This window comes from Cydia fagiglandana, chromosome 21, assembly GCF_963556715.1.
Source record: "Cydia fagiglandana chromosome 21, ilCydFagi1.1, whole genome shotgun sequence".
NCBI lineage: Eukaryota > Metazoa > Arthropoda > Insecta > Lepidoptera > Tortricidae > Cydia > Cydia fagiglandana.
The window spans coordinates 6,386,774-6,410,421 of NC_085952.1; the positions used below are offsets into that span (position 1 = coordinate 6,386,774).

The 23,648-nt window shown below is 37.9% G+C and overlaps 1 protein-coding gene across 1 annotated transcript; it reads left to right on the forward strand.

Moving 5' to 3' along the window:
- The first annotated feature begins 861 nt into the window (after positions 1–861).
- LOC134675008 (odorant receptor 4-like) lies at positions 862–17,441 on the forward strand. The gene is made up of 11 exons (XM_063533156.1): positions 862–970; positions 3,160–3,302; positions 3,682–3,834; positions 4,123–4,305; positions 5,210–5,351; positions 6,031–6,153; positions 7,319–7,415; positions 7,892–7,993; positions 13,607–13,695; positions 15,754–15,820; positions 17,366–17,441. The coding sequence occupies exons 2-11, from the start codon at positions 3,233–3,235 to the stop codon at positions 17,417–17,419; spliced, it is 1,080 nt and encodes a 359-aa protein (XP_063389226.1). The 5' UTR covers positions 862–970; positions 3,160–3,232; the 3' UTR covers positions 17,420–17,441.
- Positions 17,442–23,648: the final 6,207 nt, after the last annotated feature.

Here is a 23,648-nt window from a genome sequence, read left to right on the forward strand (position 1 = left end):
ATATTATCCATTGTATTAGTATCTAGAAAGGTTTAATAATAATTCAGTCCCTCGTAAACAGCGAAATATTCCCTAATTGGAGTGATCCCACCGGACCAATCTTGTCAGCTCAGTCAGCAAGCTCCATCCCAGATTAGCTGAGCAACATTTTATAAGGGCAATAATTTGCTGAAAGCTGCCGGAATATATATTGTAAGAGTTCAAGATTTCGAGTTGCCGTATTAAAATAAGACATGAATAAGAAAGGAATTATTTTGTTCAAGTACAATTTATTAAATCAACTGTATCAACAAAAGCGACAAGATTTTTAGAGACATAATATATTTTAAGTTAATGGAGATGAATCCATATGTTTAAAAAAGGGAACCAATTAGTTGATGAAATTATTTTAATAAACAGAGCCTACTTTCGCTAAACAGTATGCCATCATTTTTTTATAATCTTCATTATGTTATGATATGACTTCACGACACTAAACAATATACGCTCCATCTGCTAACTAAAAAACAAAGGCCCATCTAATTGAGACCCCCCCGCGAGAACTCGCATCCGAGTTTCATTACATTGCGGTTTTTGATCGGTCGGTTTAAATAATTGGATTTCTAACTAAAATCGCATACGAGTTCGCGCGCCGTCTGTCTATAAGCCCTATTTAGACGATGCGAGAATTCGCATGCGAGTTTCATTACATTGCGGGTTTTGATCGTTCGGTTGAATTGGACGTAACCAACAGCCCGCAATGTAACTAAAATCGCATGCGATTTCGCGCGCCGTCTAAATCAGCCCATAATCAGCTCTACGGAAAGTGACGGTAGTGAATTTATTCTGCATTGTATATATTTATTATAAAGTATTATTTTCAGACACGTTATTACAACCTTAAAGACTATGACGACACGTTTGCTATACCGTGGTCAGTGCAGAAGTGGGTGGGGCTGCGGCTGACGAGGAACGATCCGCCCCATGTCAGGTTAGTAGTGCCCAAAAAGGAATAGGAATCAGTCAGGCAGTGAGAATTCTGTTCGTACCTGCTAAATATTATGTTCTGATGTGGGAAGTGTGTCCTTTTTAACAAGCTTTTATTAGGTCGACCTGTATGTAACTAACTATGTAATGGAATCTAAGGTAACTAATTTAACCATCTTCCAAGGATCGTAGCGTCATGAAAATTGGCAGCTTTATGTAGTTCTGATGACAATACAATAATATGGTACTATCGAACTGATCTGATGATGGAGACAGGAGGTGGCCATATGAACTCTCGACCTGTATGTAACTATGTAATGGAATCTAAGGTAACTAATTTAACCATCTTCCAAGGATCGTAGCGTCATGAAAATTGGCAGGTGTATGTAGTTCTGATGACAATACAATAATATGGTACTGTCGAAGTGATCTGATGATGGAGACAGGTGGTAGCCATAGTAACTCGGTGACGAAACAACGCAACCTATTTGTGTTAGGGGTTTTTAGAATTGTCTCGAAAGAAAAGTACAGTCAGCAATAAAAGCTTGTACCAAACATGAAATTTTTGCCAAAACCTTATTAGATGTAATTATAACGACAGATCAAATAATGAATTATTAAATACGAAAAGGAAAGAACTTACATCTTACATAGATCATAGAAACACTAAACTCATGTTATAAAACATAAACATAAATAACATAAATATAATATATACCGGGTGTGGCCTGTAATATGAGCAAAAAATTAAACTGTAGGCTGTACTCCTCATACTGACTAACATTTGTTCAGCGACTTTTAAAAATAACTTATGGTTTGATTTTTAATACACTTTAAAGTTTATTCTAAGACGCAATGTATTGCGAATTTTGTTTTGTTTAAGGCGTGACAAGCAACGTCAATCACAATGATATGGCGTGGCGATGGCGTCCATTGAAGATAATATTTATTTTGTATGAAAAATAGGGAGTCTAAATAATTCATAATTTTTAAAAGTTGTAGAACAAAAGTGTCACCGTTTGAGGAGTACAATCTATGTTTTAATTATTTGCTCATGTTACAGGCCACACCCGGTAAATATTATAAATATTATAAATATTATTTCAAGAAAATACGTTTTGTTATACTTTGTATTTCATTAGATTTTATTATAATAAAATTAAGAGTTCTCTTACACAGGTAATAATTTACTTAAAAAGAGGTAGGTACCAAATACTATAATGTTATCTAAATTACAGATAAAATTATAGTACTTAGTACCTATTTTTAAATGATTCCTCTTGATTGAATAAATAATTTTGATTTTTTATTTTTCCTTTTTTTATTTGATCAAATGAACGTCATTCCTTAAGACGAAACCTAACCATCGCTTGGGGTTTTAGGCACTGGTCCCACCGCGAGCTAGTAAGCTATGAGCTATCGGCTATAAACACGAACAAAAGATAAGCACTCCCGTGTAAATAAAAGAGACACGGCGATATTTATAGTTACTCGCCCAGCGGTGAGCTATAAATATCGCCGTGTCTCTTTTATTTACACGGGAGTGCTTATCTTTTGTTCGTGTTTATAGCCGATAGCTCATAGCTTACTAGCTCGCGGTGGGACCAGTGCCTTAGAGCGGAGACTGCGGTCACAAGATATGTAGCACATATGTCAAGTTTAGAGTTTTCAACATGAAAAAAGTTCTACGAGTAGCAAAGTAATCTGTCTGTATAAAATGAAGCGAAATCTGACTTTCGCTTTCGCCCCGGGCGTTTTCAAAAATAAATATCGAAAACCCGATTCTCACAGATCCCGGTGTTTTTGGGTTCTTTCAACTCAGAATCACTAGCATATTCAATTCTGATGATAAAATAAAATATCTCAAAAATTTGTATGAAAATTGTACATTCCACTACGTCACGCACATACAAGTGAAAAATATTTCATACTAAAACGTAACGTAATGGAATGGACATTTTTGGACATCTTTTTTTAATGGCGGGATGGAGAATGCTGTCGATTCTGAGTAGAATGAGCCCAAGAACGTCCAGATGTGAAAAAATCAGGTTTTCAATATTTATTTCTGAAAACGCCCCCCTACGTTTACGCGTTTGTCAAGTTTGCCGCCTTTTTCGACTGACAAATTTGAACAAGTTGGTTTGTAGCCCATTTTATAAATATATACAAGAAATATTTATACCTACCTTGTAGGGTATTCTGGGACATATACTACTGGCTGGAGAACCTGAACCTATGGCTGGCGGCATTCCTGGAGCTCGTATACATGGTGGTGCGGAGCACCGAGTACGTGGAGATATTCCTGTCCATGCCGTGCCTGTGTAACCTACTTTTAGGTAAAACTATCCAAAACCTAGCAGTATCATTATGGAAAACGTCAGTATAGAAACCTAAATACGTAATGTATGAAAATAACCACGTGACCTTTCTTGTCGTGGTGATTCGGGAAATGAATTAGAGATGCACTAGATATGAAATAGTAAAGATATGTCACGTTCAACGGCAAAAGAACATTCTGAACTATAGTAACAGCCATTGAAAAACCCATTTAATTGTTTAAGTATCATATTCTCACTCAACCAATTCCTAATGCTGAATGTTTTGAGTTTCAGAGAACTGACTTCTTCACATATTTTTCGTATTCTGGTTGTTTCTTACTGTGATTTGGCGGGCTTACAAGATGAACTAAAATAAGTATTCGTTTATTTATTGTAGCAATATTCAAGTCGTACAAAATGGTGGTCTACCGGCCAGTGTTCAACAACCTAGTGTGGGAGTTAAGGTCTATGTGGCCTCAGGGAACAGTCACCGAAGAAGAGGACCTTATAGTAAGCAGGGCACTGCGGAGTCTCAACATGGTCGTTAAAGGTAAATTAAGAAAGAAAAACGTCCGACACTTTGTTTTCTATAGAGGCTTTCTATAGAAAATGAAGTGACTCCTTGACCAGGCCGCGTAGCCAAGATGCCAACAGCTTACGCTCCGTAACGATCGAAACGCAACCGTCACTGTCGCGCTAATATGGAAGAGTGATAGAGATACATAATGGTTTTCGTTGTCGAAGCGATAGCGATTGTAACCTTAGCTAGGCCGGCAGGACCGGACCGGAGCGTGAGTCATTCTTAAACTGGCAACGACTGGCAAGCATCTGGTTTCAGGCTACTACTGGTGCAACATCCTCCTAGTGTTGATCTTCCTGTCGCCCTCCTTCGTGGCCTTGGGATATCGTGCTGCAGGCCACGACACACCTCTCATCCTGCCGTACTGGTACTGGTACCCCTTCGATCCTTACGAAGGCGGCGCGGGGTATGCGTTAGCTTTGGCCTTTGAGGATTTTCATGGTGAGTTGTTTTTGTTAGCAATTTTATTACTTTACTACTACTTACTATTACTTTACTTAGGGTTCCGTAACTTCCTTGCCCAAAGGATAAAAATGGAACCCTAAGACTGGACCCGGGTATGTCCTTAAACTACGTCCAAGACCACCGGTGGACGGGCAGCAGCGTCCCTCAAATTCGGTGTACTCGACTGCGATCGCCAACCCGCCTGCCAAGCGTGGCGATTATGGCATTCACCCCCCATGAGGGGGAGGCCTATGTTCAGCAGTGGACGTCTTATGGCTGAGATGATGATTACTAAGACTCCACTGTCCGTCTATCCATCTGTCTGTTACCAGGCCGTTTCTCATGAACCGTGACAGCTAGACAGTTCAAATTTTCATAGATGATGTATTTCTGTTGCCGCTATAACAACAAATACTAAAAAGTTCGGAACCTTCGGTAGGCGAGTCCGATTCGCACTTGTCCGGTTTTTATGCTAAAACACATGTTTTTTGGCGTTTTTGCGTAATGGTACCTTCGTGCGCGAGTCCGACTCGCACTTAGCCGGTTTTTGTAATTATATACCTACGATTGCGACGTACTGATTTTGATATTTAATATGTATTACTTTATATCTCAGGGGCCCACTGATTACTTACCAGTCCGCCGGACAATATCGGCCTATCAGTTAAACGAAAAATTTGACAGCTCCGAACAACTGACAGGCTGATCTCGTCCGGCGAACTGGTAATCAGTGGGCCCCTTTACTATTATGTTTTTTACGCCAAATAAATATTTTCTATTTTCTATTAATGGCTTGATACGGTCAGCCATGAAAGTGGTTTACAACTTTTCGACTCTATCATCTGATTGATAGAGTTGAAAAGTGGCAAACCACTTTCTTGGCTGACTGTACCTATTGCAGGTTGTAGTGCCATTGGCTTCATGGTGATGGGAGACCTGCTGTTTTGCATTTTCTTGAGTCACATCTCGATCCAGTTCGATCTTCTTGCAGTTTGCATAAAGAAACTCATACCGAAGGTTGAACCTAAACACCGCTTGAGTAAGTTATTACAAAAAACATCTTTCATAAGCTGTTTCATAAATTGTCTCTCTTTTGTAGACACATTTTAGAAATTTAGACTATTTGGCTAGAGTTTGTGTAGAAAGAGAAAAGTCGTGGAATGTATGGCCACAGAATAAATAATAATACTAGGTACAGAAGACTCTCTAACAAAACGCGTCTGTCACGATCAGCACAGATATGGCCGCTAGGTGGCGACAGCGCCACGCGCGGCTTATGGCAAACCCCAAAATTGGGGTCGAACGGATGTACTTTTAGCTACCTGTAGCAAAGCGACGAAATCGCGGAGTGAGCCACGCCTGGTATGGCGCCCAATACATTCTACGACTCTTTTCTTTCCGAACAGACTCTATAGAACTTTACTTCTAAGCTTCGGGCAATTTGTATAACCGGAAAGCCCAGACAGGGGGGCGATTTTTGAATTTCAATCGCACGAATTCGTTACTCGAAAATCGGCGGAAAACGGCAAAATGCTAAATTTTGAAATACGAGCGATAGACATTTGGAATCGAGTGGTATTGACCACTCGTTTTCAATTCTATTAGTAGAATTTAAATGCCTTATAGTGGAGTTAACTATTATTCAACGAAATCGAGCGGTCGAAATTCAAAAATCGGTCCCGATTAATTAAATTATTCGGTACAAATGCCTAACTACACCAGTTTTGTTCCAGGTGCATTTACCACTGAGCAAATGCGCAGTGAAAACTGTGATACACCGGAATGGGAGAAAAATCATCTCAAAGAGTTGGCAGCCATCATTGAAAGACATCGGGCCCTGATTAGGTAATACAAATGTTACTTCTTTGGTTCAAAGCTAAGTAGTTTAGCGATAGTTATTCTTTTTACAAGAGGGCAAAGTTGTTGTTTAACCGCTCGTTCTAATATTGACACCCGAGCAAGCGAAAGATTCCAAAATTGAACCGCGAGCGTAGCGAGTGGTACGAAACATGGAATCTTAAGCGTTGCGAGGGTTTCAAACCACGAGGTTTAAACAAAATTTGCCCCCGAGTGAAACAAAATTTTTCACCACACCAACCCGAAGCAAATATTAAATGTAAATAAAATATCAAACAAAATATAGTCGGTAGTGATAGTGATCCTGCCTACGAAGCAGGAGGTCCCGGGTTCGAATCCTAGTAAGGGCATTAATATGTTCATCACAAATATTTGTTCCTCAGTTATGGATGTTTTCTATGTATATAAGTATTTATATATATATTTATATTATATATATCGTCGTCTAAATACCCACAACACAAGCCTTTATTGAGCTTACTGTGGGACTAGGTCGATCTGTGTAAAAATTGTCCTTTAATATTTATATTTTATTTATTTTTAATTCAATTTACGAGCATTACATCCATATAAGTTTGGACTGGCGTTTTCTAACAACGATTGTCATCTAATAGAACTACTGATCGAAATTCAGGTGTGCCTGTGGTTGCCCGAAGTGGTTGCCGATTTCATCGATAATTAAGCAAATATTTCGTCTAAATCCAGTCTCAAATTACTTCTTAACTTTTAGGCACTTAGGTTTATTATATTAAGCTACTTTTGGAGCATTCCACGGGCTGTCCCGTACAAACGCATTTTATTTCCCGTGTTGCGACTTTTTGAAGTAAAAACTTCTTTAGCGGCGCTGTGCACTTTTTGTGATGGGGAAAAAAATGTTAAACTCGCGACAGCGTAAGACGTAAGACGGACACGTGACTGATTGAAAAACTGTTACAATGTCATTGAGTTTTCACTTCTGCCGGCACTCCCGGAGAGCAACCCGTTTTTTTCTGCATTTAAAGCAGGCGATTATTTTCCTGTGCATATTTATTTTTTGACAATTTGTCACAGAAAAGGAAACTCTTATACCTGCATATTATCTTCAGAAAATTCGCGTTTGTACGGGACCAACGGTAGACAATTTCATGGAATGCTGCTCTCTTGTATATCGTAGACTTTCGGGTGACGTGGAAGAAATGTTCAGCGGTGCTCTCCTCCTCAACTTCCTCAACAGCTCCATGATCTTCTGCTTCTGCGGGTTCTGTTCCGTCGTAAGTAACACCTGCCTGAGGAGCATTCCATCGTAAGGGACATTCGGACACATTTTTTTCGACTTTCCGAGCCTAGTTCTTTTTTGGCTTGCCTTTTTATAATGTAATATTGGTATCATCTTAAAGCTGCTTGTTTTCTTAATAAACTGTTTAATTTACTTTTACTATAGGTACGCACGTCGACAAAGTAATTCGGAATTAAAGCAAATATTCCGTAAGCGACTCGCATGCAAAATACGCCAATACCTACTTGGTCCTACACGTAGACATTGCATAAATAAAGAATTTTGTTAAAAGGTGATAAACTTACAATTTGAGAAACCGTATAATGGGAGGAGAATATAATACTTATGCGTAACAGCACAATGCTCAATAGGTTAAACTTAAATACCTAAAGATACAGAGTATAATATAAATACGGCGACGATTATATCGGCATCTACTTCTAAAATTACAATTAAGATTTTATGTTACAGATAGTGGAGAAATGGAACGAGTTTAGCTACAAGTCGTTTCTCGTCACAGCGCTCGCCCAGACCTACCTCCTGTGCGCTTATGGACAGAAAATAATAGACTCTGTAATAAGTTTCACTTACTTATAATTTATTCGAATTACCTAACTAACTAGCTAACCGCTATCGTGACCGCTACTCACTCACGGCCTGATTCGAACTTTAAGGTACGTCAATTAATAGATCTAGAAACGATATGGATTAGATATGTCAGTGTCAAATGTGATGTTTCTTCAAACAAATACGTCGCTTTTGACACTGACACAACTAATTCATATCTTTTCTAGATCTATTAATTGACATATCTTAAAGTTCGAATCCGACAGTCATGCACTGTTAGTGCTTGAAAGTGGAGACATATTATCAAAACATGTCGCGGTAGTTGTAATGTAACAACTCATAGAAGTCATAGATATCCCATACAACCATTTCCAGTCGCCGTTACGACGCGGTGTAGACACATCTTGTGTCGACACCGTCTGTTTCGGTCACAATTCCAGTCGCAGAGTCGTCGCCGTGTCGACACAGTTACCAGAAATGGGGAAGGGTCGACACATGACACAAAGTGACATAAAGTGTGGTCGCCGTGTGCACACATTGTTACTAGTTTGCGACTACTTTATGCCAAAATCATTCGTTCATTCGTTCATTTTGTTCCTGTCAAATAGAAACTGTCAGATGGAAAAATAGTTAAATAAAAATAAGTGACATTAATACGCCATCTCTAAAACGGATTACAAGACGTAATTATATATTGTTTGCATTTATATTACAATAGGACTTAAATTATTATGGGGAATTAAACTGCTCGAGTGATTTGATAAACTAAGTGTAATATAATCAACGCGCCACCAAATTGTTTTAGTTTAGCCGGAAATGAAATTGTTTACTTCTCAGTGCCTGTGTTCATAAATATGTTATTTGATGCATTTTTAGTACTTCGATGCGTATACTATACTTAAATAACAGAAATAACGCTTTACATACTACGAAACTTGTTAATTATGATGTATAAATATGGTTTAAGGCTGAGAAATATTGCAGTCACAAAGTAGTCGCAAATGTTTCGACTTTGTGTCGACTCTGTGTAGACACATGACACGCGCTGTCAAATGTAATAACAAAGTTACTGGATTTTCAAAATGGCTCCTTGTGTTCATTTGTTTTCAGATATTCTCAAAGTGTAAAAATGCCGTGGTCAGAGATGGGACTTAATAGATTAACTGTTTATTCGACTAATTAATGGAATAAAAAAAGTTAATCCTCAAATTTTAATCACGATTAGTTTAGTCGACCTAACATAGATTGAAATTGAATTAATCTGAACATTAATCGAATAAATTGGAAGTTGACAGGGGGCCATTTTTGTACGTAAAAATAAAAGAAATGTCTTGCATGCAGATGGTAGCCAAACACTTTGTCATAAAAGTCGAAATGGGTGTCGATTTATAGGTTTTAGGGGGCCCCAATTTTGAAAATGATGACCATTTTGGAATCCAAAATGGCGGCCATGCACTATGCCATAAAAGTCGTCATGGGTGTCGTTTTATAGGTTTTAGGGGGCCCCGATTTCGAAAATGATGACCATTTTGAAATCCAAAATGGCGGCCATGTACTATGTCATAAAAGTCGTCATGGGTGTCGTTTTATAGGTTTTGGGGGGCACAGATTTAGAAAATGATGACCATTTTGGATTCCGAAATGGTGGCCATGCACTATGTCATAAAAGTCGTCATGGGTGTCGTTTTATAGGTTTTAGGGGGCGCAGATTTCGAAAACGATGACCATTTTGGATTCCAAGATGGCGGCCATGCACTATGTCATAAAAGTCGTCATGGATGTCGTTTTATAGGTTGTAGGGGGCCCCGCTTTCGAAAATGATGACTATTTTGGAATCCAGAATGGCGGCCATGGACTATGTCATAAAAGTCGTCATGGGTGTCGTTTTATAGGTTTTGGGGGGCGCAGATTTCGAAAAGGATAACCATTTTCGATTCCAAAATGGCGGCCATGCACTATGCCATAAAAGTCGTCATGGATGTCGTTTTATGGGTTTTAGGGGACCCCGATTTAGAAAATGATGACCATTTTGTAATCCAGAATGGCGGCCATGCACTATGTCATAAAAGTCGTCATGGGTGTCGTTTTATAGGTTTTGGGGGGCGCAGATTTCGAAAATGATGCCCTTTTTTGAATCCAAAATGGCGGCCATGCACTATGTCATAAAAGTTGTCATAGATGTCGTTTTATAGGTTTTAGGGGGGCCCCAATTTTGAAAATGATGACCATTTTGGAATCCAAAATGGCGGCCATGCACTATGCCATAAAAGTCGTCATGTGTGTCGTTTTATAGGTTTTGGGGGGCGCAGATTTAGAAAATGATGACCATTTTGGATTCCAAAATGGTGGCCATGCACTATGTCATAAAAGTCGTCATGGGTGTCGTTTTATAGGTTTTAGGGGGCACAGATTTCGAAAACGATGACCATTTTGGATTCCAAGATGGCGGCCATGCACTATGTCATAAAAGTCGTCATGGATGTCGTTTTATAGGTTTTAGGGGACGCAGATTTCGAAAATGATGGCCATTTTGGAATCCAAAATGGCGGCCATGCACTATGTCATAAAAGTTGTCATGGGTGTCGTTTTATAGGTTTTAGGGGGCCCTGATTTCGAAAATGATGACCATTTTGGAATCCAAAATGGCGGCCATGCACTATGTTAAAAGTCGACATGGATGTCGTTTTGTTGGTCATGGTCATCATTTACTCACGGCTTATATGACAAAGTGCAAGGCAGACATCTTGGAATCCAAAATAGTCATCATTTTCGAATTCTGCACTCCCTAAAACCTATAAAACGATATCCATGACGACTTTTATGAGAAAGTGCACGGCACACATCTTGGATTCCAAACTGGTCATCATTTTCGAAATCGGCACTTCCTAAAATCTATAAAACGATATTCATGACGACTTTTATGACAAAATACGTAGCCGCCATCTTGGATTATAAAATGATCATCGTTTTCGAATTCTGCACTCCCTAAAACCTATAAATCGACATCCGTGACGACGCAAGTTATCTTTATTTTCAGATCTAACAAATTGCTACAGAATACAAAGGACAAAAAAAGAAGCGAGGAGGTAATGAAACAAGCAAAAATACAGATGATTCCTCGACGCAATTGGATGCTTCTTAAATTGTGTCCAGATTTTTTTGTCATAAAAGTTTTTATTTTTCACATATTACTCTCACAAGTTCCGTGACATTTTGTCCTTGTAATTTTTTAAGTAAATGTTTTTGTTTATCTATGAGGATCTCACTAGAATAATATAATCAAGGTATGTTTAAATATTTGATGATTGAAATAGTAACGCAAAAAAAAATATTATATTTGTGTCTTATATTCCTGCCGAAGACTTTTATTTTTCCTTTTCCTTCTACACAAGTTTGGTCAAGTAATAAGAATTTAGGGCTCTCAATTTTATTTTGACTCCTACAACAGTAAAGCTACGAGGCCATGTTTGGTATCGTTTTCGTATAAATGCGCAGTACCAAATTTAGTTATGGTATCACATTGACACCATTCCAAAGTAAAAACATATAAACTTACTTTCTTTTAAACTCCTCTTCACGCTTAAACTGCTGAACAGTTTAAATTTAAATTTAGTACACATATATTTTGAGTCCCGAGACAGGACATAATAAGTTATCTCAAAAATCATCCTTTAAAGGTGTGAAATGAGGTGTAGAGGGGAAGTCAGAATTGACTTCTTGAAGTTAATACTGTTTAAGTTTAGGTTTGAAGTCATGTTTTTTTTATCATTTTTAACTAAATCAAAGATGTAGACCATCCCAAATTTAATGTAAATCGGTTCAGCGGTTATTGATTGCCCGTACAAATTTCCACGCCACTTTTCACACCTTCAAAAGATGATTTTGGTTATAATATCTATCCTATGTCCTGTTCCGGGACGCAAACTATTTCTATACCAAATTTCAACGAAATCGGTTCAGCGGTTAAGCGTCAAGAGGAGTTTAAAAAAAAACCGGCCAAGTGCGAGTCGGACTCGCGTATTCGTACATTAAGTCCGACTCGCGCTTGACTGCACATTTCTAATAGGTTTTCCTGTCATCTATAGGTAAAGAACTATTTTGTGTATTCAGACGCACGAGTGATCCCATAAGAATTCCGTTTTTGCTTTTGAGGTACGGAACCCTAAAAAGATTTTTTTTAATTTTGTGGAATGGTGTCAATGTGATACCTTAAATGGATTCAGCAACCCAGATTTATACGAAAACGATACCATACACGGCCTAGCACCTTCACTGATGTAATATATCAAGATAACATTGAGAGCCCTAAATAAACTTTCAAGAGCGGATATCTCAAAAACTATTCAACATATCGAAAAAATTGACGGAATAAACTTGTAACAAATTAAATTAACTTTCATTTTGTATAAGCGGCCATGTTGCTAAGATGCATAGTTTCCGAGATATAATCGAAAAACCGGAAAATGGGACCTTCAAAGCCCCCTCTCACCCCCCGCTCAAGGGCTACGGCCGAGGACTTTTGATATGTTCACCTCCTAACTTGTCCAAACCAAGTTAAGGAGTCAAAAATTGTGTTCCGAGCATTTCCCTCTACAACTTTATTGAGCATTCGTTGCCTGACCTAGTAGCGTATTGCATTTCTTTAAAAACTTTTCTGTAAAAGGTTGACGGGTGTTGGGTGTTTATATGGTTTTGGTCGATTTTTATCATTCGCATCGCCCATGATGACTTACTAGAATTACAAGCACACGAGACACTAATTGTAGTTTGACAAACCTTGGTTTTCAAGAGGTATTTTATATTGACATTTGCTGTCACAAATTTGCTGTCAGATTTAGTCGCAAACCGCACGCAAAGTGCACACAAATGTGTCGACACCTTGTTACGGAAAAGTGTACACACGGCGACGACACTTTGTTTCGAAACAATTCTAGACACATTGTGTGGACTCTGTTACGACACATCTGACATTTAGTTACCACTTTGATGATTCTGCGACTGGAATGGTTATATGGGATAGTCCATAATCCGTTGGACGTTCAAGATGGCTCGATTAGTTCGCATCTTTTTTTGCTAGGACCTAATAATTGCGTTGTATTCTTAAGAACGCTGTGTAGGGGTTTGGCCAAAAGAAACGAAACACTATACCTACCTTAAAATCACCCAACTATTTAGTCCTGTATCACAACAATAGGCTACAGCTACAAGATCAATAAGTAGGTAGGTACCTATGTAATTTAGTAAGCATATTAGCAGTTATTCTTCTATTTTTATACTTACGCTGTGACCTTGTTATGATAGACCAAATAGAAATATAAAGCAGGCCACTGACGAGCCTTCAAAATGGATGCCGTTACAATGGATTCATCCAAATGGACGGCATCCTAATATTAAACATTGTTCGTTTTTGACATTCACGGACCGATTTTGGATTGCAGCCACGCTATTTGGACTGTTGGAAGGCTCGTCAGTGGCCACCTAGTGATATTTTATTTATTATTTTATTTAGAAATTTAATTCAGGCAACAAGGCCCATATTACAAATACCTTACAGACTAACATACATAATGTATATGTATATGTAATGTATGTGATATGAATAATATTGTCCCTTTGCAGAGTAAAGGAATAACCGATGCACTGTACAGCTGCCTCTGGTACAACGCGTCGAAGAAAGTCAAGAGTTCGGTCCTTATTGCGATGCACAGGTAAAGAAAATAAAAAAAACCGGGCAAGTGCGAGCCGGACTCGCGCACGAAGGGTTCCGTACCATAATGCAAAAAAAAACGGAAAAAATGCTAAAAAACGGTCACCCATCCAAGTACTACTGACCACGCCCGACGTTGCTTAACTTTGGTAAAAAATCACGTTTGTTGTATGGGAGCCCCACTTAAATCTTTATTTTATTCTGTTTTTAGTATTTGTTGTTATAGCGGCAACAGAAATACATCATCTGTGAAAATTTCAACTGTCTAGCTATCCCGGTTCGTGAGATACAGAAAATGATTTATTTATTTTTATTTTATTTATTTTAGTAATAGGGTCCCGTTTTACCCTTTGGGTACGGAACCCTAAAAATGTAATCTTTTTAATCGAGCTGTCTAATAGATAAGTAGGTACTAGACTTAGAGCATTTAGTAACTGGAAATCTCATCGCTGTCATTTTCTTTACGAAACAGTCTGCCGATTTTTGCGTCAAATGTATTTCTATTTCTACATGAATTGTACGTATACAAATAGCCATGTCAGTCCATACAAAAGTTTGCACAATTGTGCAAGTTTTTCGGCAGAGGTGTAAGCTCTTAATGGCCTCTGCAGTTATTAAATGTTGTTGTTGTTGTCCTAAGGCACCCCAGAGGTGCAAAGGGCCTTCACAAGCTCGCGCCACGCCTTCCTATCTTCAGCGACCGCTCTGGCCTCGCTCCAGCTCAACCCGACCGCTCGTAGTTCATTTGTGACGGACCGCTGCCAAGAGTGTACAGGGCGCCCGAGGCCACGGCTTCCGTCCGGCGGTTTCCAACCGAAAGCGATGGTTGCGTTATTTGTTTCCCCTCTTCGAATAGTATGCCCTACCCATCTCCATTTCCGTGTCGCGATTTCTTGGCCGATGGGTGTTTGCCGGCATATACGCCATAGGTCTTCGTTGCGCATAGTTTTTGGCCAGAAAACGCGAAGGTATTAAATGTCGATTCACGAAATGCTTAAAGCATTTAGTAACTCGAGACGCCTTGTCTTGTTCTGTACAAAACAGTCTTGCGGCCCAGCCCCTTTTTGCGGGGGAGGTGACTCCGGTTATTACGAGTAGGTAATAAAACTAATGAAAATGAACGAATTATTTCTATAATTGTGTGTCTGACACCTGTATCAGCCAGCTATCTATACAGCCAGAGTCACCATTTTATTCGTTTGTCTGTTACACACATCTAGATATTTCCATTCACTCATTTATTCTATCCGTGCCAGCTTTCGAATCGACCTGTTGGTATAGTCGAGCTAATATCAGCTGATTTTTAGTGTTCCGTACAAAACTTTGTTTCATAATTGTTTGTCACGGAACACTTATGGGATCACTTCGGTCTTGTAAATCAGTTTATGCGGTTTCACGCCTTAGGCATGATTTAGATTTAGATTTAGATTTCTTTATTTCAAGATGAAAATTACACTATAAATTTGCTACATTCGTCAAAATTATGTTTATCTTCATCATGATCGTCAAAAATTACATTATATATTTAAAATAAAAAATAATAAGATTAATAAAATTGTGTCTCCCAATAAGGATCGTCATGTACAAAGAAAAACATGTCAAACAATTGAATATAAACCAAGTTAACATTAAAGTCGATGTCAACATAAATAATTTGTAACTGTCATTAAAATGTCGAATAAACATAAAAATATCACAAAAGAAGAAAATGTCATGTTTAAAATACAAATCTACAGTTTAATAATAAAATTACATATGTTGTTACAAATTCAATTCCATGTACTCATTTACAGAGTACAGGGGGTTATCCAACAAAAGGTTTCTCAATTTGCGCTTAAATGTTTCGTCACACGGCTCATTTCTCAGAGCGGCAGGTAGGTGCTCGTAATAAGTCGGGCCGATGACTCGTGGGTTCTTTCTTGAAAGTGCCATACTTACGTATTGCGCGTTTCTGCATTATCAGAACTCTTTTGGCATGTCAGTTTCAATTTGGATTGTTGTTTTTGTTTCATGGTTTAGTTAATTAGTTTTTATTTTAAATTCTATTCTTACTTTACAGGTCCCAAAAAGAAATCCATGTCACGACCTATGGATTCTCCGTCATCAATATGGCGAGCTACGCCACGGTAAGTATCAGGATTACTTCCTAGCACCTAATCTAACAAATAAGCTACATGCTACATGCACATAGGTAACACTAAAGCTTAGTTTAAGTTACATAGTACTAGCACAGAGTTGAAAAATAGGCCGTGGTAACTAGTTAAGGCCCTGCATCGAAAAATAACAGGAATTTTGAAACTTTCCTCGTGTTTACGCGTTACGCGCTATTCGATTCACACACATTTATAGTTACCTACAACTCGAGCAGGGGGGGGGGGGGGCGGTCCGCCCCGGGTGTCACCCATGTAGGGGTGACACCCGACCGTGAACATCAGTAGTGTCACCTATAAATATTCGTAAAATCATGTAAAATGAAAGCGATGGAGTAAATCCTGAATCCTGAGCTATTTAAGATAAATTACAATTACTCTTTTTAAATATATTTTACAATTTTGATTGAATTTTGGGGTGACACCCATAATTTTCGCACCGGGTGCCACCCATGCTAGCTACGCCACTGAACTCGAGGACTGAGTAAACTCAAGCAAGCTCGATGATATTATAACTTAAGTGAGTGTCTGTGACTGCAAAATCGGCTTGTCATGAAGTCTTTTTGTCAGAACGGACCTGCCTCTGTCTATCTATCAACCACCTATGTATGTGGTGTGGCTACTTGTAAGAAAGCGACTTTATTTTTGTTCAAAATATTTGACTGTAGATTGTAGCGTTCAAAATGTTCGATCGAACTCTAACAACAAACGTACCATTTGATAATAGAATCAATAGTTTGTTGGAACCCGCTAGTTCCGCAACTAGCAAACACGATTTCGGTGTACAAATATATACTTCCCTTAAGGCAAGCACAGAGCAAATTTTCTTTTAAAAGCAAGTTACGTAAACACCTCTCTAACTCGCTTAAAGATAAATGATCCGCATTTTACTTATATTCTTGGGTACATAACAGAATATAACATATTTATTTATATATGTATGTATGTATGCATGTTTGTATATATGTAGGTGTCTATTGCTATTATCTTTATATGTGTAGTTTATAATTAGAATATTGTTTAGAATAACCTGATTTGTGATTCATAATTCTTCTCGTTGTCTACAATCCTGCACTAAGTACAAGTTTTCTGATTGACCCAATGGTTGACTGGTAGAGAATGCCTTAAGGCATTAAGTCCGCCATTTGTACATTTTGTTATCGTGCAATAAAGTTTAAATAAATAAATAAATACTTGAAACTCCGCCCTTTATCGAGAAATACTGCCTCGAGGATTTATAACAATACAATATTTTACACTGGGTGGAATGGAACGAGGGACTTTTCTGAAAACATAATATGCTATACGTTTTTTGTTGAATTGTATGTCTCTAAAACTTACAACTTTATCTGTAGGTACCTATTTGATTTCATTTTGCGCGAGCTTACTTTTAGTACCTAGACATATTTATTTATACACTTAGGTTTTTATTTTTATGCGGATGAGAAACGCTGAAGTAATTAATGCTGATGTTAACAGATAAAAAGATGAACATGAGAAATAATATTTTCTTTTTTTCAGATACTCAAGACGGCCTGGTCATATTTGTCGCTTCTTTTAAATGTTTATAAATAAACCCTTATGAATGAGCAAACATGTGTAATGTTTCTGTTTGCAAGTTATTGTAAAGTATAAATTATTTTATTTTATTATTCAAATAAGTTATGTAAAGATGTCACACACACACACACACACACACGCACGCACGCAAGCACACACACATACACAGGTAAATCTACATCCACCAGTTTTGGAAAATTTAATACATAAAAAATAAAAATAACTGTTTATTGTTAAAGAAACAAAATTAAATATTTAATAACTTTGTACTAATCTCATATTTTAAAAATAGTACAGTCTAATTTTCTAATCTAGTTCAGATTATTAATTAACACAGATTAATATTATTTTAAGGAGCAGTCTAAGCGGGCTCTGCTCCTAAACTTTTCCTATCCAAGTTTTTTGTTCAGCCGTATTTTCTGGCTGAGCATCATTACATTAACTGGAGTCCTTTCCTTGAAAATTGAAAGTATAATAATAAATACGACACTAAAGTATTTTTTTAATAAATAAATATATTGAGTTAGTTAAACTAACACGCTTTTTTTCTCGTAATTCAAGCTGAAACGGGGCTAAGTCGCGTGACTTTTAAATAACGCTACCAAAACATATTTCTAGCTAAGGTTTTTAAGGTAATAGAAATCTAAAACTTTTAGTTAAAAATTTCAAAGGGAGGAATTATATATATAGGTACCTACCTTATTTGTCGCTGAACTGTTCCAATATCTCTTCAAATAATTAGGTATTATTAACCATACTATGAACGCAATGAATCGTTAGTAGATTAACTGAAAACCTCATTCAAATTCAAAAATATTACAATGAATACAGTACAGACCCAACACAGCAATTTATTTTTATACATCTTATGCTTAAAATTAATCTTATTATTAAAGTACTTAATTCATTAATTATTTAATTACCTAATTATAATCGCCTACCGCCTACGCCGACTACAGTAACTCTTCAGGGAATGCCTGAGAAGGTTGTGCTCTATCAGCGGCTACTGCCCTCGCAACAATATACGGCGCGATTCGGGAAATGAATTAGAGATTAACTAGATACGATATAGTAAACATTTAATTATCTTTACTATTTAATATCTAGTGAATTTCTAATTCATTTTCGGAATCGCGGCGCTAGCCGCCATAAGGTACCTTTATCCATGGAACGTCACATATCTTTATTATTTCATATGTAGTGAATCTCTAATTCATTTTCCGAATCAAGCCGAAGCTCTACTTATAGAGTTTTCAAACTTGTTATCAACCTACAACCTAAAATTTGCTAAGGGCTTATTACGTCTACCTATCCATTTTCAGAACTATTTCTGTTAAGAGGGATAAGGAAAGGTACCTTTATGTTATTTCCCTGTCGCTCTTAGCAGAGATATAGCTGGTCAAGCAAATCTTGTCAGTAAAAAAAGGCGCAAAATTCAAATTTTGCTATGGGACGATATCCCTACGCGCCTACATTTTTCAAATTTGCCGCATTTTTCTACTGACAAGATCTGCTTGACCAGCTATATAGCATAAAGTGTCCGGCGAAAGGGTATATATAATAATAATAACCCCTTGAGATTCACTGATATCGCCCTTTTAAAGGTACAACAAGTTGAACCACTTTAAAAGGTATATTTTCGGCTCTAAGGCTTCTAAAAGGCTGTTCTGCATACTTAAGAACTTAATTTTACGTAACACGCACCTTTACCTACTTGATTTGCACTTTACGCGAAAATTCAATTATGTTCCCTAATATCAGAGTACCTACTTGAATAATAGGTAGGTACTTATTATAAAATACGAACTTCCATCAACTGGTTAATAAAGACACTAGATTTCGCCAAGGCAACCAACCATCCTGCCTAGACCTTATCCTAACAAATGATGACATACTAATAGCAAATATTGACCACCAAGCTCCTATTGGTAAAAGTGATCACACTTGCATGCAAGCTACCATACAGTTGCAATCGAAGACACCTCGCACCAATAGCCAACTGCGATATAACTACAACCGAGCGGACTACGATAAATTAAATGAGACAATTTGACGCAAGTTAACACAAAGTATAGAATCAGTGAATAACGTCATAGAACAGTACAATGTATTTCTTACTGTAGTGATGGATGCTGTTGCCCAATATGTACCACAGGCTAAAATTAAAACAAATGATGATACTTCTGATAAGCCGTGGATCAATAAAGAGATTCGAGATATGATAAAGCAGAAAATAGGGCTTTGGGACAAATATGTGCTAACTGGCATGGATGAATTTTATAAAGACTACCGGAAGCTAAATAACAAGCTAACAAACCGTATTAGAACATGCCGCATAAAATATGAAACAGACTTGTTAAATACTGGCCCAAAGCGGTTTTACTCCTACTCGTATATTCGTCAACAATTAACATCGAAGGTCAGCACACCCAACGTCTTAAGAAACAAACAAGGACTTACCGTAACCTGTGCCCCTGATATCGCTGAAGCTTTTGCGGACCAGTTTGAGGATGTCTTTCAGTTGGAACCTCACGGTCAACTGCCACATCTAGACCTATCCCTCAGAGTTGAGGAGTGTATTGCAGACATTACCTTCTCTACAGATAAAGTTAAACAAGTCATTAAAGAAATGAAAACAGATTCTGCACCAGGACCGGATGATATTCCTGTTACACTGCTGCAAAAGTGCGATACCTTGGTCAGCCCTTTAGCCAAGATAATGCAGGCATCATATGACACGGGCACGTTACCTAAGCAATGGAAAACAGCCACCGTGACACCAATATTCAAGAAAGGAGATAAGCTTGAACCATCTAACTACAGGCCGATAAGCCTCACTAGCGTAGCATGCAAAGCTATGGAGAAAATTCTAGTAAAACACATAAGAGAATTTCTTGCTCTGCACTGTGTGATAGGTGACCAACAGCATGGTTTCTGCCCGCATCGTTCCACAGTCTCTAACTTGCTGTCTTGCCTCTCTGCCTGGAGTAAAAGTTTTAACAAGAGAGACCCTACTGATGTCATTTACCTTGACTATGAAAAAGCCTTCGACAAAGTTCCCACAGAGAGGCTACTTCACAAATTGGAACATTTGGGAATCCGTGGGAAACTATTATTATGGATAAGGGCCTTCCTACAGTATAGAACCTTTAAAGTTAGAGTTGGTGAAACCAAGTCACGGCAACGAGAGATACACAGTGGAGTACCACAGGGTTCAGTTTTGGGCCCCGTGCTTTACATACTATATACAGTTGACCTGCCGCGTCGCCTAAAATGCAGTATTAGTACTTTTGCGGATGACACCAAGTTATTTGCTAACCCACTCGTAGATTACAGCCATCTACAAGATGATCTGAATGCATTAGCAAGCTGGTCTAAAGAATGGCTAATCAATCTGAATTCTGCCAAATGTACTATACTTCACATAGGAAATCGGAACCCCCGCCTAACTTACAACTTGGATGGCACTCCACTAACGGCTGTAAAAACACAAACTGACCTAGGCGTTAAGATCTCAGAGGATCTAAAGTGGGAAGAGCACATCTCTACAATGGTAAAGAAAGCCAGAAGCCTGATTTACCTCATTAGAAAAGCTTTCAAAACCTTGACACCAGAAATGATGTTAAAAATTTACAAAACCTATGTCAGACCCATACTGGAATATGCTTTTCAAGCCTGGAGTCCTTACTTTGCCAAGGACATAGATATGCTGGAGAAGGTTCAACGGAGTTTCACAAAACTACCAAGGCAACTTAAGAACAAGCCGTATGAGGAGAGACTGAAGGAACTGAAGCTCACTACTCTTAAGCACCGCAGAGAACGTGGAGACCTAATAGAAACATACAAAATACTGTCTGGGCACTATGACCTCAAGGATTTTCATGAGATGTTCAAGCGCAACAACAACACCCGTCTGAGAGGTCATCACTTAAAGTTAGAAAGGCATAGGTCCCACAGTAACCCATACAAACACTTTCTGAGCAACCGAGTAGTGAGGGCTTGGAACAAACTCCCCGAAGATGTGGTTTCAGCACAAAATGTGAACCAATTTAAAAATAAATTAGACAGACACGTCAATACATCTACTTGTCAACGATAACTATTAATGATTACTGGATACAGGCAATATCAGTTGTCACAACTGCCTGCCTGCTTACACAATAATAATAATAAAAAAAAAAAAATAATAATCTATATATATATACCTACCTAACTTATAGTTGAGTGGCTAAACCTCAAAATTAAGCGAGAGAACCTTTCTACATGTAAAAAATACGCAAGTAAGTATAACGGGTTAGCACTGATTGACTAGCACGTTACCTATCTTTGCGCGGATTAGCAAAGTAATATATTGGTTTTAATTATGGATTCCCGCAATGTAACGCCTGATTGTATTCATTGTGTACCGACTATTGATTTCGCCGACTAGCCGATTAATAGGCACTCGGCTGGATGGACTAGTCGGCTAGTCGGCCAGATCATTAGATTCGTCTAAGGTCGAGTCAGATGCACTTAAAAAACAGTCGTTTTATCCCTTATAATATTACCTTCCCCGTATTATAGTAACGCTAAAAAATAATATAGGGCTAAATTTACTATACGACAATCAGACATAAGAAAGTGACCACACGGTCAATAATTCGAACAAAAGTTTTCGTAACTAACCTTAATAGGAATTTGGGTAAAATAGATCCCACCAAAAACATTCTGTAAAAAACTAGCCAAGTCTCGATGGAGCTGCTTGTTTATCTCTAAAAAGTAATGAAATCTAGACAAAGTCGTGCCAAGTCTAAGGTTCCTTACTGCGATTTCTTTATTATTATAGTTAATGTTGTGTGACTTGGCCGTTGAAGGGTACACAAGGGTACAAAACCAGGTGCTCCATGACACCATTGCACCAATCTGTCGCCAGAACCGCTACCCATTGACGATGGAAAATTGCCACTTGGAAAACGTTGATTCAATAACCAGTCAATTGTAGGCTTGATAAAGCTGCGTATTTCAATAATACTTATGTATGGGCGAGCCTGAAACAAACACTTCTTTTTGGTGCAATGGCAGATTGGTGCAATGGTGTCATGGAGCACCTGGTTTTGTACCCTTGTGTACCCTTCAACGGCCAAGTCACACAACATTAACTATAATAATAAAGAAATCGCAGTAAGGAACCTTAGACTTGGCACGACTTTGTCTAGATTTCATTACTTTTTAGAGATAAACAAGCAGCTCCATCGAGACTTGGCTAGTTTTTTACAGAATGTTTTTGGTGGGATTTCACTTCTTTTTGTAGAAACGTGGGCATATTGAGTTTTTCGTATTGCCCATTCATTAAATCTAATAATTAAATAATAATCAGTAATCCGTCACTAATCATCATATAATGACTTGGCAATCGCACATAATGCTTTACTCGTACCGTACTCGTAAATATGTGTAATGCTCAAACTGCAATTAGCGCTAGCGTTATGTTCAATTAGAATTATTTTTAATAGGTGACGATGATCCTTTTGTCATTATGCAGCCGTGCGATGACCAAGTCATTATACGTATTACAAATTAAAAATATCTTATTGATACGGTTTTAACACCCCCTGGCACTGATTAAAATAACCGACTTGGTTTCACATTACATCTCAAAACTTTTTTGTAGTAAAAGCGTTGCGAGACTTGCACCTTTTTACATGTAATGTTTTTGATGGGATCTCATCTCTTTTTGTAGGCAGTCCTTCTTTTCGGGTACTCATACCCATACTATGTATACACATATCATAACTAAACATATCTTCATTCATACTCACATCGTACATCGTAGTGTACCTTTACTTTACTTTACCTACTATTTGTAGAAACTGCAACAGTAACTTTGTAATATCATATATTTATATGGGATTACAAACTTACTTATGCAGTTCTTAGATCTTTAAAACGTGACTGATATTGCAATATTTTTAGATTTTCCCTTTATGTGGCCATTAAACCCTAACTCTGTACCAAATTTCAGCTCTCTGAGTTTATGGGAAGTACTAGTTCTATTCTGATGATCATGAGTGAGTTTCATAAATGCGAAACTTTGCTTTCGCTTAACTTTGGAACTAAATGACCTACAGACTTGAAATTTTGGATTTTAAGTATGTGATTATAGCTTACTGGATGACCAAAATTTCTGCGTTCTGGTCTTATCCAGAGGTTCTCAAATAGGGGCCTGAAAATGCGGCGAAATGGTTCCAGTAAAGGATGGTACGGC